This window comes from Vidua chalybeata, chromosome 17 (assembly GCF_026979565.1).
Source record: "Vidua chalybeata isolate OUT-0048 chromosome 17, bVidCha1 merged haplotype, whole genome shotgun sequence".
NCBI classification, from domain to species: domain Eukaryota; kingdom Metazoa; phylum Chordata; class Aves; order Passeriformes; family Viduidae; genus Vidua; species Vidua chalybeata.
The window spans coordinates 9,574,602-9,590,878 of NC_071546.1; the positions used below are offsets into that span (position 1 = coordinate 9,574,602).

Below are 16,277 nucleotides of genomic sequence, written 5' to 3' on the forward strand. Positions count from 1 at the left end.
TAATGATAGCCAGCAAAGCACTTAGAGATAAGTGTTACAGGTTTTGTAGTGTTATTTCTCTTTGGTTTTATTCTTTTATGTCTAACTATAAGTGTTGAAATGCTGTGATTTTATGCAAACTTGATTTTTAACATATTTCAAATGTAAACTTCTGGCATAAAATTCTTGTGTTTACCAGGAATGTCTGGACTTTTGACCTTGAGCTGCAGCTTGGCTATAGCAGTCAAGCAGTGATATAATAACTTGTTTGGAGTGCAGGGGAGGAGTTAGGGCCGCAGTTTTCATATCTCACAATATTCAGACTTAAGCTTTAGGACTGTCACCTCTCTTCAGCTCTCATTGCCTCTCTTTGTCACAAGGTCCAGCTCACAACTGTTTGGAAGAAGTTTCCCTTCATAAGATACTTAAGTTAGCAAGCAGTGGATATGTTTTACATGAAAATAAAAGACTGTACTGTGGAATCTGATTTTCTGTTGCTTTCCATGCCAGTAGTGTATCTGTCCTTGCATCTTTCGTGGCTGAGCAGGTGGAGGGAGCATCTCCAGAGCCAGGGCAGAACCTGTTCCTGCTGTTCTTGGGGGTCACTGAATTGTGCTTGTCCCTGCTCTCACTGGAACTGCTTGTTCCTGTACAGAGTAGGTGATGCCCTACTGGCATCCATAGGGCTGCTTTTGGAGTGCTTGGTGATGCAAGGGATTAATTTTGCTGCTGCTTAGCAGAAAGTGCAGATTTCCCAGCTGTCATCTTTGCCAAAAAGGGAGGCAGAATAATTTTCAATGGGATCAATCTTCTGAGTTGGGAGTGCATCGACTGAGCCATGCCAACATTTATTTGCATCAGAAATTAAATCCTTATATGAGTTCCCACAGTTGTTTGGTTTTGCTCATGTCATTATATTTGCTGATTAGGAATTTTTGACACTTAAAGGAGGCTATCATAGGCCAAACCCAGTAACTCTTTTACAGGGAATAAAATGAGACGGTAGTGGAAATTGGGACTGAAATAACTGTTTTGTCATTCTGGAAAGGATGTTTTCTGCCCTGTTTGTAACATCCTACGATTTCTTTGGTGTTTAAGAGACATGACTGGGATATCATTGTTTCAGCCAAGTACTTTGCATATGAAGCAAATTCTGAAGAAACATGTAGAAAAATACAACTAAAAGCCAGGTACAAGTCATTCTAACTGAAGCTAGTATCTTATGGGACAGACTGGATTTCTGTTAGCATGTGGACATGAAATTGGTCACTGATGAATGATACCTGCTTTGAAAACCTAGCTGGGGTAAAATCATGCTTTGAATTTCTTTGCAGATGCAAAGAAATTGTCTTCTCACCAACCCTCATGTTCAGAACCTTACAATGGTAATTTTAATTGTTGAGATTTCCATCCTGTCCTTGGGACATGGCCATTGCATTTCCTTAATGTATCTAAAACTATAACGGGAGTTTCAGTATGAAGACTTCAAAAATCTAAAAGATGTAAACGTTGTCTATGTATATGTGCTTTCCATGGGTGTTTGTGTAGGGGTGAGTACGTGGGTGTGATCTTTCAAAATCACAGACATTCCTGTAGAGTTCTCAACGCATTAGCAGATAAAGAGAATGAACAGGTGTCAGGTATTAATCATTTGGATTAAAGTATTTGTGCAAGGGGCTGGTGTAATCCCTAATGAGGAACCAGCTTTGGTGCAGATTACAGCAAATTGGCTGAGTGCTGAAGGGTGCTGACATCCAAGATAAGGGAATAAGATGCTGCATATTTTTCTATCTAGACATGAGAATGAGGGAATAAAGATCACTGGTCTTTCATACATATTCCTCAAACACTGAGTAAAATTCCCAGTAAGATGAATCTGAAGAATTCATCCCGACTATTGACAGACTTTTTTGTATGCAAGTCTTTAGATAAACGAGAAATGAAGTTACTTTTTGGGCTGGATTTAGTTAATGTTAAAGGTTTTATTATTAGGCTTCCTTTCGAGATCATTTTTTAGAGTGAAGTCTTCCCAGTTACCTGAAGCAGAGAATTCTTAATGCAGTTAAAATAATCAACTCCAGGAAAGATAAAACCTTGATGCAGTCAGAGCTTTTATTTCCTCTTCAGGGAAATGAGAAAAAAGAAAAGTGGAAATCCCGATCTGAATGAATATTTGTCATAATTTATTGAATTGTTCTTTATCTAGAAAAACAAACACAAAAAGATGGATGTTCTTGAACAAATTTGTTCTTTCACCTCAGATAAAGATGTTATCTTGGGCATCCTATAAAAGGCTTAATGAAGTCAGCAACAGCAGATCCGGGTGTCTTCACAGCCCATCCTGCCATGAATATCTCAGCTCTGGGTAACTGGCAGAGATAATCTCTCCTTTTTCACCTGTGATTGCTGAGTGCTGGCTCTCAATGGAAGGCAGTAGATAAGAGTGGGCTTCCTGTGAGGTTTTGTCTGAATGTGAAAGGGAGATTACAAGCGAGTTTTTTATTTGATTAGTGAAGGTGTGTTGGAGATTAGATTTTTAATGTGTGTTGTGAGGTCTTGAAGTCGCAGGATTTGAAATTTGGGACTCTTCAGTTTGTGATTAAATTGGCTGCTGAGTCTGCTCTGGAACGTCTTCAGTCTGTTTATTGAAAACCACAAGGGTTTGCAGTAGTTGGAGAATCCACAGGGCTACTGAATGTGAGTGCTGGGCTCTCTTGCAGTGTGGCAGCCCTGTGATTTCGGGTTTGTTACTGCTCGAGAATAGTTGACCAAATTGAAATTAAAAGCTTGTGACAATTCTGTGATTTTTCTAGGTTACAATACCTCTGCGCTTCCATTGCTTCTGGAGTTTAAGTCCAGGATGAAATTAAGTGCCTAACTTATTTTGGAAAATTTGAAACATTTTACCTGAAAACTGCTGGGAGAGGAAAAACCTAAATATTTCCTTGACTGGACCTTCTTTCTTGAGATACTGAGCATCAGCTTTATGCTCCACTTCCAGTTAAGTGACTGTTCTGTTTCACTGGAATGCCCATGCTACTGCAGCAACTCCTATTTTGTATTTCTAAATTCATTTATAGTTGATCTTAAAACCTTAGACATTTTCCCACGGGAGACTGCTTCTCACAGAAGCTGTGAAACTCAGCAGGAACCTGGCCTTTTGAATATATATTTCTTAATGTTAGTTTGCCTTTTTATCCCATCATTTTATAGAGGTTCTTGCCTCAGTTTTCTTTCAGAGGAACAAAATATCTTTTCTAACATTCTGCAGAATATTAGATATAGTTACCTAACATAGATAGAAAGACAGGATGATGCTGGTAGGAATTGTCTACTAGGGGAAATACAGTAATTTTCAGTTTCCAGCTGGAACTTCCAATTTCAGAAATGTGATTAATATACTGTGTTAGGAGAAATAAGTAAAATTATCCTGGATGTTCAGCTTGTTTAAAACAAGACTGCCAGTTTTCTGCTTCTGTTGACATTTCTGTCAGTATCTCAGCTGGAGTTGAACACTGAACTTGAGAACAAACAGAACAAAATGAACAAAAAGTCCCACTGAATCTGGAAGAGAAAGAGGTATTTGAAGATTCCAAAGTTGCCATATGTTGTAGTAAATATTTTTAAGGCAGTTTGTAGAACATTTGCTTAGAAGTACAAAGTATAGTTGTGAGTTAAGGCTTCATCCTTTTGTGCTTTGATAGCACTTGATTTTTCAGTTTCTTTTAGGCAATTAAGTTTAGTCTGTATTAAGATTCAATTTTTCAAGAGCAGGTGCATGTAAAGTAAGTGTGAAACTTCTTTTTCATGAAAAATGTTTTGAACCACAGGGGAAAGGAAAAAGTGGAGATACTAAACAATAATAAGAAACAACCAGGCATTTTACAGCAAACATATGTGATCTGTAACTTCAGTGTTTAAGTGCACTGCATATTTATATATCTCAAATTTGGAATTATTTTAAAATTAGAGTTCCATAAAATTTCTTCCCCGTAGCTAGTGGCCATAATATAGGTAACAGCAATTGTTTTCAGGTATCACAGCTGTTCTCTGTTAAATCAGAACTGGAGCCTGTGCCCTGTGCAGCTGAGGCACTGGGTGGGCAGTGAGTGACCCTGGAAAATGCACTTTGTGTTCAACCAGCTGTGTCTTCTAGGAGATGATGCTGGTTCTGGGTTTGGAATGTTGTGGTGATACTTGGTGACTCAAACCCCATTTGAAGAGCAGGTTGCACACAGGGACTTGAATGCCCAGGTGCAGCACTGTGAACACAGCCCTGCAGACAGTTCCTTCCTCAGGGTGAATACCCAAACAGGAGGTATTTTTGTGTATGCTACAGGCTTAGTTTGTTTCATAGTTTAATACAGAGTTAAATGAAGTGATTAGCTGACTTTCCTCTCCCTTTAGGCATATCACTTAAAAATTGCATGATATGTGATCAGTTGGTCATTCTGAACAGGGAGATTGAAAGGTTCCTTCAGAACTACACTGTGGAAGGGGGTGCTTTAAACTCAGTGACAGAGTCCCTGGATATAATCCCTGATTCAGGCAGTGGAGCAAAATACCTGTTAGAGCAGGTATTCAGTGCAACCTGGTACAGCACCGGGGTCTTTATAATTAGTGTGTTCTGTTCTCTTTTGCTGTTGAATTTTTCTTCCTGTTGTTGGAGTGGTAGTGATTGGCTGAGGCAAAGAATGTTTATAATCCCCTATAGAAACGGCAGAGTTGGGGGGAGAAGAAATACTGATGTGAGTCTAGCTCTGTGCTCCAGTTAGTATTGTTTTCACTAATTCTGCTCTGCCACGGTCATGCAAATCTTGAGATTTATATTTCATGAAATAAAGTGATTCACTGATGAAAATTGCATTTGGGGAGGGTTTTGTCTTTTTCCCATTCCTTATTTTTTGGGTCAGTGACATCAGAGAACACCTAGAGATGATGATTACTTAGGAAGTAAAAAGTGGTTTTGGAAGAGCACTGATGCTTTAGGAGTTGGGGCTTCAGAGATATGTAAAAATTAAAAAAAGGTATTGCTTAAAAATCAAAGTTAGACTATATATTGGCATGTGTGAGGGTTTTAAAAAATTTTTGTTTCCTTACCTGAAGTACTAATAAACAATTTTTATTCCTTTTAGAGAATTATTGTTTCAGTTGTGTCCTACACCCGCTGTGGCAGTTCCCCAGCATCTTTAATTGCAGGGTGCTGACACACAGGGTCTGTGTTCAGTTTTGTTCTTTTGTCTTCACTAATTGATGTCATAGTCCAGTTCATCCTGTCCAGCTGGCCCTCCTTTACCTCCCAAATTCTTTTCCAGTGCTCTTGTAGTCTGGTAGGCCACTTTGAGTTAGTGCAGGCATTGCCTACTGATGATCAAACTCAGGCATTCAAAGCTGCAGTTTCTCCTGGATTGAAATTTTGTATAAATCAGTAAATCTGCCCTATTGTAAGCTGGGCCATGCTAATGGAGTTTAAAAGCATTTCTGTATTTTTCTTGACAGTCTGTACTTAGTAAATTCCACTCCCAGAATGCTTTTAAATGTTGCACATGGACTAAATTCTTCATTACCGCTTTGTTGCTGTTCTGGAAATCTTAATTGCATCTAAATGAATTAATGAGAGTGCAATAATATTATGTATTTCTTTCAGAGGTCTCAGCTGTTGATAACTGGGGAGGTGATATTGCTTAATTTTGACTTTTTTTTTTCCAGTTTCAGTGTATTCTGAAAGTGCAAAACTGTCAAGAAGACAAAATAATGGAATTTGCTTTATAATGCAATAGAAGCAAAAGAATTTCAAATTTAAACAAGAGTAAGAGAAGCTAATAATTATATCGATGCCTTATTTTGTCCCTTTGTTTTTTCTAGGAGCCAGCAGGAAAAAGAGGATTGATAACATTTGGACCCGCTGACAACTCGGAGATTCAGTGTGGCACTTCTGAGGCAGGAAATTCAGCATGTCCTGGCTGGAGGATGCTGAATGACTCTGATCCTGTGCTGCCCTCCTCTGGCTCAGCTCTTCAAGGAGAAACCATTCGAGCCTCTGATGCCGTGTCAGGTACAGAGGACATTGGAGAGCCTTCTTAGTTATTTACATTTTAGCTGAAAAATTTGTATCTCAGAATTTGGGTAACCTCTACTTCTAGGTTTGAACATTTCTTCATGTTCCAGAGTAAACAAAGATGTAAACTTTTAACTGTTTTGACTTGCTCCCTTAATTATATTGTGACAATTTTGGTACAAATATAATTTTAGTGCCACTAAAAAAAGTTAAAAATTTATCATTAGTGGTTTTTTTTTTAATGGGGGCAGTTAAAGGAATTTCATATTGGATTGAGACAGTTTGAGCTCTTTGCCTGTGTACTGCCAGCTTAAATTTCACTTCTTATTCTGTCTGTAATGTTAAAGTAATCAGTTGCTATTTAAATTAATGTTCTGACGTCTGCTGCTTTTCCACTGACATTTATAGTATTCACAGTTACAACTGAAGTGCTAATTTTTTCAATGTATCTGCATAGATTTTTATGTTTCCATAGCATTGCCCCTTAACGTTTCTGTTCCAGCAGTGTTAAATGTAACACTGAAAGCAGAGGATTTGCAGAGGAGGGATTGTGTTAAGACAGTCCAATAATGGAAATGATGCAGTATATGAAATAAGGAGGTATTTATTCCCAGGGAGCAATGGAAAACTGGGAAAAGCTTGCTGAAGGATGTCTCTGAAAACTTGTAGCTGTGTTATGTACAGCTGTTCAAAGCATCTGATTCTTCAGTGCTGTTATCTAGGAATTCTGCTCATGTTCCCTTTTGGTTTACCTTTGCAATTCCTCAGCCAGGGTTACACATACCAGAAACATCCTTGGGCAGAGTTGGGGTGTGTCCTTTGTTTTCAAATAACTTTCTATTTAGCCTGCTCTTTGAGGTGCAGTTACTACTGCACGTTCCAGTTCCCTGGGAGCAGTGTCACTGCAGTGGCTGCAGAGCAGTGTCTGTCTCCTTAGGAGCAGTTCCAGGGCATGCAGCTCATTGGAAATATATTAACTTTAATACCTGTTCAAACCAGTTTATTCTCGAATTCATCAAAATATAGATCCTATATTTATTTCTGTCATTTGCTTCTGGCTTCTCAAATAAGTCTTCCAGTAAGCTGGGAAAGACTTTTGAGAAAACAGATCTGGTTGTCAGCACAGATTTTCTTTTTTTCGTGGCTGAGTCTGTGCCAGTTGAAGGTTCTTTGCTGAATCGGGTTTTGTTTTTGGGTCGTTCTGGTAGATCACATAGGCTGAAAACATTTCTGTAAATAACCATGTCAAGGACCAGCTTTTCTTACATTTCATTCTACACAGAAGTGAGTGGAACTGCTGTATAAGTTTTTGCCCAGGCAAACCCCAGGGAGTAGATTCATACCATGGAGGAGTTTTTTTTTTTTTTTTTGTTTGTTTGGTTTTTTTTTTTTTTTTTTTTTTTTTTTTTTTTTTTTTTTTGACAAATACCAGAAAAGATCAGAAATCCTACAGCTACTCAATAAAATATGTCAGTGCAGTATCCAAACCCACATGCTTAACTTAGTACTTTGACAGAAGATTTGTGGCTTGAAATATAAGTGCTTGTTACAATTAATACTGAAATCAGAATATTTACTAATTACTTGGGCTATGAATATTTTTGAATGAGAGTTTTGGACGTTTTGTTTCCGTTCAGCATTTCAGAGTGGGAACAGTGTTACCTGTACTATGGAACAAGCTGGAAACACAGTGCCATTAGAGTCTGAAGCTAATACTGACAACATGGAAAACAGTTCTCCTGGTAAGAGTTCTTCCTTTGCAATTGAAAATGTGCTTATTTGTCCATCATGTATGTATGTGTGTTACATGTGTGTAAATTATTTAAAATAACTCAAGAGTTTATAACAGAAACAACTGGATTATGTTGTCACAGTGATCAGTGATGCATTTAATTGCTACTGCTGCTGTATTACATTCACAAGAAAATATCTGTTTAGAGGCTCATCATATGAACTAGAGACACATAAATGTTACAAAGAAGATAACACATTGGAAAAAGGTTTCATCAAAGCACATCATTCATCACCACCACTTTATTAACTCTTCCCTTGTTTTGTAGCCTCAATGTTGGATGATAAAGGTGAGCAAAGCAATGAGGAGGAACAAAAGTCTGTCAAGCCAACAAGTAAAGAGTTCAGGAAAACCTGGGGGTTTCGGAGGACCACGATTGCCAAGAGAGAGGGTGCTGGAGATGCTGATGTGGACTCCAGTGAGCAGCAGCCTCAGCAGCAGCAGCAAGGCATAAACCTCAGGAGGAGTGGGCGGCAGCCAAAGCGCACGGAGAGGGTGGAAGAGTTCCTGACCACGGTGAGGCGCAGGGGGAGGAGGAGTGTTCCCACCACTCTGGAGGACTCCAGCGAAGCAGCCTCTGGGCCAGCCACTGATGCTGAAACTGCTTCTGAAGACAGTGTTGAGAGCATTCCAGATACAAAACCTGTCACTCGGAGGATTTGCACCAGGAGTTGTAAGGAGCAGAAAAGCCCTAAAAGCAGACCCACAAAAGAGGAAGAAGAAGAAGAAGAGGAGGAAGAGGAAGATGCTACTTCTGATAGTGACAGTGATGGGTTAACACTAAAGGAACTGCAAAATCGGCTAAGAAAGAAACGTGTTGAGCAGAAACCTCCTCAGCTGGTGTTGAAGGATGTGCAGAACCACCTCAGGAAAAGGAATTCAGAGCAAGATCCTGCCAAAACAGGTGATGTCACACCTGAAAAACAGGATGACTCTGAGCTGCCTGTCAAACAAGAGCCTGAGACTGCAGACAGCACTGAGATCGCGAGTCAGGTGGTTGTGTGTGAGGAGGACACTGAAGATCTTGAGGCTCAGAAGGAGGAGAAGCCTGCCCTTGGTGCAAAGGGGGCCTCAGATGAGGAACCTGAAGAACAGCCCAAAAGCAAACCCGAGTCTGAGATCTATGACCCAAATGCCCTGTACTGTATTTGTCGTCAGCCTCATAACAACAGGTAGGCAAAGGGCTCAGCTGCAGACACAGTGCAGTAATTTTGGCATTTTTCTGTGATAAAAAATTAAGCTAGTTGCTAGTGCTTACTTTTTGAATGAGCCTTTGGGTTTGTTGAATTTTGGCAGGGAGTTTTGAACAAATACTTAAAAGAGGATAAACAAATACAGAAATAACCAGTGAGGCAGAGCTGTGCACTGGTGCTTTATTGGGGTGCTGTAGTTGTGTTGCTTGAAATATTCACTGAACATGAATTATCTTTTCACAGTGTTTTACTTTTCCTTGGTGGGTTTTTTTTTTCAGGTTTATGATTTGTTGTGATAGATGTGAGGAATGGTTTCATGGTGACTGCGTGGGTATTTCTGAGGCTCGAGGGCGATTGTTGGAGAGGAATGGTGAGGACTATATCTGTCCAAACTGCACCATTCTCCAGGGACAGGATGAGCCTGTTTCAGAACTAGACCAGCAGGAAGCTAAAATGGAGCAAGGAAATGCGGATGGCACAGAATTCACAAGCATAGGAACAATTGAACAAAAATCAGTTGAGGACCAAGGAATCAAGGGTAGGATTGAAAAAGCTGCAAATCCGAGTGGCAAGAAAAAACTAAAGATATTTCAGCCTGTAAGTATTTTAATTGTTTCTTATTTTTCATGTTTCACTGAGTACATGCAGACAATGACCTGTATGGCTATAAATCTGACTTGATTTAAAAGCTACACAGAAACTGAACAACCCACTGAACACTGCTGGTTAACAGAAGTTTATCCATAGTTCTATCAGTACAGGAATTAAAACTTAGTTTCAAGCGAGGGATTTAAAAGTTTGTGCTGTTCTGCCCTTTTTGAATACTGTTTTGGAAGTCAAACAATTATGTATTCTTTTAATAAAAATACTAGAATCCTGTGCTGTGTTACACTATCTTTGAAATCATCTCAAACGTTTTGGACATTTTCAATGGTAGTGAAACTTTTTACTTAATATGAGCAAGTTTCTGTTGGAGTTAATTCCAGCTGTACTTCCAGTTAGTCTTTGAAGTTCTGATTTCTGTCCTGATGCTGCTTTATGTTATCAGCAAATAGAGAATTTCTTTATACTGCCTTTTTAAATCTAAAAATGCGTATTTTGAACTATTTCAGAATTTGAAGTTTAAATTTTGTAATATAAAATTCCGTGCCCAATTGGAAAGGCATAGAAACTTCTTCAGCTTAATGTATCTGAACTAAAAAATACAAGTGCTACAGTGGTTGTCTTTGTTAGCCTAAGGTACTGCAGTAGTGCCAGTGTCTTGGACATTTCCCTTTTGATTTCAGAGCTGTCCATGGCAGCACAGTAAGATTAATGTATAGATAGAACAGTTTGAGCTGAATATATAAATATTCACTGTTTTAAGATAAATGTGTAGAAAACAGTATCCTCAAAAATATTTTCATATACATTTGTGCACCTTTGTGCACAAGGTTTTTCAGAGTCCAGTGCTGTTGGTGCTGGCTACTGAATATCACCAAGTGCTCTTTATCTTTACTTCTCTGTTAAGTGTGTACATAATGCGAAAATTTCCAAATCCAGGTTTTATCAGGCTGTTGCAGAAAAAGCTGTGTACTGACTTTTGATTGCAGAGAAGTCAATCACACTATGCAAATAATGTTTATTTAACTGGAAGTATTCCTGAAAAACTTACTTTTGGTAATTGCAAATGATGAGAGGTTGTTTAGAACTACAGTAGTTGTGAGTGTCTTGTATCATTTTTAGGAGTAATTTAGAAGACAGACTAAAAGCATAATACCCAGAGGTGATAGCTTGGAGCCTAAAGAGCTTTCAAGTATTTCTAGACTTCAACTTAATGCGCTCTGTTTTTAAGGAATGTGCTATTTTCTGTATCATAACATTGGAAAAGGAAGTTCTTCATCTGTAACACCCTGACATAAATGGAGAGTGATTTTGAATTAGAGGAAAATTCAGGACGCAGAGACAAATCTATAAATGTGTAAGGAGTAGGAGGCTATGTGAAAGTTGTGTATAAGAATGTAAGTTGGAGACTTTTAAAATTAAAATTGGTAAAACCTCTAGAGCAAGAATAAGCTGTACACCTGAATATCTGAGTGCTTCCTCTTAGGTGTGTGCATGGCTGAAGGTAGCAGCTGATGGGGATGGTTTAGAGACCTTGCTGTTGGGAGCCCAGCTTTGCATTATTAAGGACATTTCTCACTTGATGTAGAGGATCAGTAAAAAGCATTTGTGTACTTAGGGGATTTGAAAATGTAGGAAACCAGCCTCCTTTGTTCAGGGCTAGCGGAACAACCACTTGAAAATGCAGCACATCCTGAAAAAAATGTGTTAGAGAAGTGAAATTCTAACCTTTGTATGGGTTGTTTGTGTTGTGTCATGAACAGCTGTTGTTCTCATGCTGGCAGTTGTGCAGGTCAGAGCTGCAGTCTGCACATGAGCTGTGTAAGCATTTCTCCATGTTGCAGAGGCTGTTCCTGCTGTTTCCCCTTTGAAGTCTGACCTCACTCCATTTCTCTCTGTATTTGAAGGTAATTGAAGCTCCTGGTGCTTCCAAGTGCATCGGCCCCGGCTGTTTCAACGTGGCCCAGCCCGACTCTGTGTACTGCAGCAATGACTGCATCCTCAAACACGCTGCTGCCACCATGAAGATCTTGAGTTCTGGCAAGGATGCAAAACCAAAACCTAAAGAGAAGATGAAACCAAAATCTGAAAAGCCTGGCATACCAAAGCCTCAGCAGCAAGTAAGTTTGTGTTCATGATCCAGAGCAATTGCCCTGGAACACTGTGCCTTATTTCTGTGCTCTGCTTTTTGACTCAAAACTGCCAAGTCCTGCATTGAAGAGGAGCTTTCTGTTACTTTTTTTGTTATTATTCTCTTGACTTTTCCTGTGGTGAAGACAATAAAATGTTTTCCTGTCATTTAAAAAAAAATCTTAATAATTGCCTCTAGATGGAGATAGTTCCTTGCAAGAGTCGTCTAGATGGCAATGACTTTAAAAAAATACTGTTTTAAGTAATTACATCTTTATTTTACTTTAAGTGAAATTAATTTTGCCTTCTTAAACTAAACTTCACATTACTGGGTTTTGATTAAGCAGATAATTGCAAATGGTGCACTATTAAAGTAAGGAGTTTACTATAAAAGAAACCCGTGTACGTGTGTGTAACACTCACACAAACTATTGTTTGTGAAATGCAATATATTTGATGATTATTAGTAATCAGGCTACTTTTAATTATCCAGGTGGGCATCAAACCAGTTTCAAACCAAAAGAGACAGTTCCCTGAGAAAAGAGAGGTGAATGTGAAGAAGACTGTTGTGAGCACAGCCAAGACTGAGGCAAACACCCAAGCTCCTGCTCGAGAGCCAGCGGCAGAACCCATCACGCCGTCCTGGGCCAGCGATCATAATTACAATGCTGTAAAGCCTGAAAGGACTGCTGCCATTTCACCTGCACTGTTGTTCAAATGTATGTATGGCTTAGGGATATTCCTGAATAATCATATTTTCTTTGAATACCCATCCGTTCTTGGCTCTGCAAAACCAGGGAGTTTAGGATTTGGGGTTTTTTTTCTTACTGTGGCACCAAGCTACTTTTCTTCACCTTCAAAGATTCACACACAGATTCACACAAATGAGAGACACTTTTAGGAGTTTCACATGTATCATATAACAGTTGTATGATTAAGAGCCTGTTGATCTACCCAGCTGATTTCTGGATGAAAACTACATGGTTAAGCTTGAAATTTTTCCCATAAAGAAAGTGTCTGTTTCTAATCTAGAAGGTAAGTATTGAGACATTTGTGTTAAGTTTTACAAAATGGTTGTGCAGTGTGCACTGTGAATCAGCAATTGCCTGTACTAATTTCAATTGTATTTTTGTAATTTAGATTTGGCACCTGTCTCTCAGGTCTTGCATTTTCAGTGCCTGGTGCTGAGAGTGAAATGTTCAGCGTGGTATCCAACGATACTTGACACCTCTGCAAACAGCTTTTAACTGTCAAGTATTCTCCTGCTGCTTTTCTTTCTTACATGAAATAACTTAAGGACCATCCTCTACGTTTATGCTGGGGGGGAGGCAGAATTCTATTATCTTTATTTTCTTTTTTTTTTCCCCTTTCTCTGTTCATATTCCACACATTATCTACACACACAAGAACACATCTCAACTGGATGTTGGGCAGAGATACTGCCTTGCATATTTTTGCAGGTTTTGAGTAGCATCCTTGTAACTCATGCAAAGGTAAGTAAATACTGCTTTGAAGCCTGAACAAGTCTTTTAGCTTATGACATTTTTTTTTATTGACTCACTCTGAGTAGTTTTATAATGCAGTTGTGGAACTTGGGATGAAATCTGACATTTCAGTTACCAACCACATGACCTCCACTTTACTCCTTTGAACAGTAATGAATCAGAAATTCAGTTCTCATAGCTTCTGTAACCACACTTCAGCAAATTTACATTTTATTTTGATAAGTAACCCTAATTATTGAACACTTACATGTAAAGTAACTGATAACTTTATAAATAATACTTGAGATGAGATGAGATTTTCTAGTTAGAGCTTTTAAGCACTGAGGGAACACCAGCTACCCTAAATTGCTGTTGATGAACATAGCACATACCAGGTATATTTTAATGGTCTTTACCCACATCAAGTTAAATGGCTATTTAATGTGTTAAATGTGTATTTTTGCTGCATATTAGACCCTTGACCTCTTGTATAGTAAATTCCCTTAAGGTACGTATTTTAATTAACTTCCATTCCTTTTAGATTAATTTAAAGAAAATTTAGCTTTTTTTGTCAGAAACAGTAGTGTTTTAAACATAACTAAAATTAGTAAAAAGACATAAATGAAACTACAAGAGCTTATTTTACGTCAGATTTTTCTGACTCTGACAGTTACAGGTGTCCATGGAACGATTTCACTTAAAATGTACTTATTCCTATAGGACTTGTTTTCTTCCTAAGAGACAGGAATACAGGTTTTGAGGCAGGAAGTTTGAGGGGTTTTTTAAGGGAGTTTGCTCTTAAGATTTACTGCACTGTAGGTTTTACAGATTTAACCACTTCCAGTAGAAAACTGGATTCCTGCAGCTAAATAGTGAAATTTTTTCCAAAACATTGTAAATACCAGACTTTAGTAACAAATAGAGATCAACCTAGTTCATGTGATGAAGAACTCTCATATCAAATGCAAGGAAGAGCTTCAGTTTTGTTTTTTTTTTTTAAGGTAAGTTGCATTGATAGTGGGAACTCTGCCATTACTAAATGTCCAGATAAATTATTTGTATTTGTGAAAAAATGTGTCCTGCTTTTCACTGGATAGGTCTGAGCTGTAATCTTCCTGAGAAGCTGCCAGTGCACCATCTGCAAAAGTACCAGATTTTATTTCTTTAAGAAATCTTTATATACTGTTCAAAACCTAAGAGTTACAGCTTTAGGGAAATTCATGAGAGTAATTTCACTTCACTTCAGGTATCTAAGAGTGAGAAGTCTCTTAAGTCTGAACTTAACTCTGTTGAGATTTATGATTATTGTTCAGAGATCCATGGTACAACAGCGACACTTTTAAGAGACTTTTTTCTGTATTTTTGCTAATAATTGTCAAGCGGAAGTCAGTAGCAAATGCAGTTTTAAAATAGAAAATGAATCCCAAAGGAGGGGAAGAGGGTAAGCATTTGCAGTATCCCAGTTTCTAAACTACCCTGTCATAAGTATGCTAAGTATTCATTAGTGCTTTAAAGCTTTGAAGTTCACCTGATTTATTAATATAAATACACAAAGTGATAATTTACTCAATTCTGGTGTTAAAACAGTTTAAATATCTTGCCTTCTTTTCCTGAGAAGAGCAACTAAGCATGCAGGAGAGTGAGGAGAGTTTATTAGATAAAAGCTCAAAAGGAAGCCTTAAGTTATTGTTCTTGTGGGAGAACTTCAGAGTAACAAGCACTTGTCACACCAAATCACTAAACTTGTGTTTACATGAACTGCAGACAGATACAATGTGAATTTATAGCAATTATGGTCATACCTTATTTGGTACTAATATTTCACTAAAGTTCATAATGAGTGGGGTTTGGAAGGGGGAGTGTTTCCTTCAGAGCAAATGTCAGTGTGTGTGGTCCTGCTCCTGCTTCCCAGCAGGGAATTCTGAAGAGACAACTCTGCCACCTCCTGGAAGTGGGAGCCCTGGCTCTGGTGATACAAATTTCCTTTTGTTACCTGTTCCATTGTTTTTAATCTCTTCTGCAGCTGAACTTTTCCACACACAAAGGGAATAGGATGTGCTTGTGTAGTTACAGATATTGGACTGTTTATTCCTGTACACTTCTAACAATATCAGGAGACTTTGACAATGGAACACAGGGATAGTGGGATGCCCCACCAGCAGAAACTGCTGCGTGCATCAAAATGGCAGGATTATTTTATAGCATGCATAATTTATGTGCATTTCCTTGTGTCTTGATTTTTTTTTTCTTTATGTAATAACAGCATGAAGACAGGAAAGAAGGAAAGAAAGAAAATAAACCACTCTACAGAAAGCAGGGAGAATATAGAGTGCACTAAAGACAGGATTTATGGCTCAGGAAGTAATAGTGATGTAGGGAGCTGTAAGTACTGATATGAAGAGTAAAATACAAGGTCTTGTCTGCCCACAGGCTGGTGCCAGTTTAATGCTGCTTTTCAGGCAAGATCGTGCCACCTGAAGTTGTGGCTGTTGAGTGCAGTGGATGTGGATATACTGCTGTTGGTTTAGCTTAACTTAAAATATATTTTAGTAAAACTTAGCTCTTTAAGCCATAGGTATGTTTGCCTGCAAGGACTGACAGGTTATAGTAAACTGGATTCCTTTGGGTACGAGTGCCTCCCCACCAGAAAAACTAGGCTGTACGGTTCCATACTGTTACAACTGAACTACTGCTGGCATCTGAATTGACTCCTAGAAAGACAAGGTGTCTTGCTTAATGCTGTATTCTGCAATGTAGGCTCATCCTGAGAGGCAGTAAGTATCAAGTAGTACCAGGGAAATGAAAAGAATTCCTGACTTTGGTACTGTCCACTTTCTGGGACACCTGGCTACCCTGTATATCGGTCTGGCCTAAATGTTTGAACTAGAGGAGCTTTCAGAAGGGCTGCTGACAGACAATAATGATCAGCATACTCAAGATGAGTCTGCCAGAAGTTCTGAGAAATTCACCTTGGAGATCTGGCTTTGGAAGGGTTGTACAGGCGAATAACCTGGCGGCTCCAGTGCTGAACTCCCGTC

At 38.7% G+C, this 16,277-nt stretch overlaps 1 protein-coding gene across 6 annotated transcripts in view; it reads left to right on the plus strand.

Moving 5' to 3' along the window:
• DIDO1 (death inducer-obliterator 1) overlaps window positions 1–16,277 on the plus strand; it is a 52,487-nt gene that overhangs the window by 11,486 nt on the left and 24,724 nt on the right. For all 6 annotated transcript variants that reach the window (XM_053958707.1, XM_053958706.1, XM_053958711.1 and 3 more), the window contains 6 exons: window positions 5,845–6,034; window positions 7,675–7,779; window positions 8,098–9,001; window positions 9,301–9,619; window positions 11,533–11,745; window positions 12,249–12,474. In XM_053958707.1, the coding sequence (XP_053814682.1) occupies window positions 5,950–6,034; window positions 7,675–7,779; window positions 8,098–9,001; window positions 9,301–9,619; window positions 11,533–11,745; window positions 12,249–12,474 (1,852 nt within the window). In that variant the 5' untranslated portion in view covers window positions 5,845–5,949. The remainder of the gene's footprint in view (window positions 1–5,844; window positions 6,035–7,674; window positions 7,780–8,097; window positions 9,002–9,300; window positions 9,620–11,532; window positions 11,746–12,248; window positions 12,475–16,277) is intronic.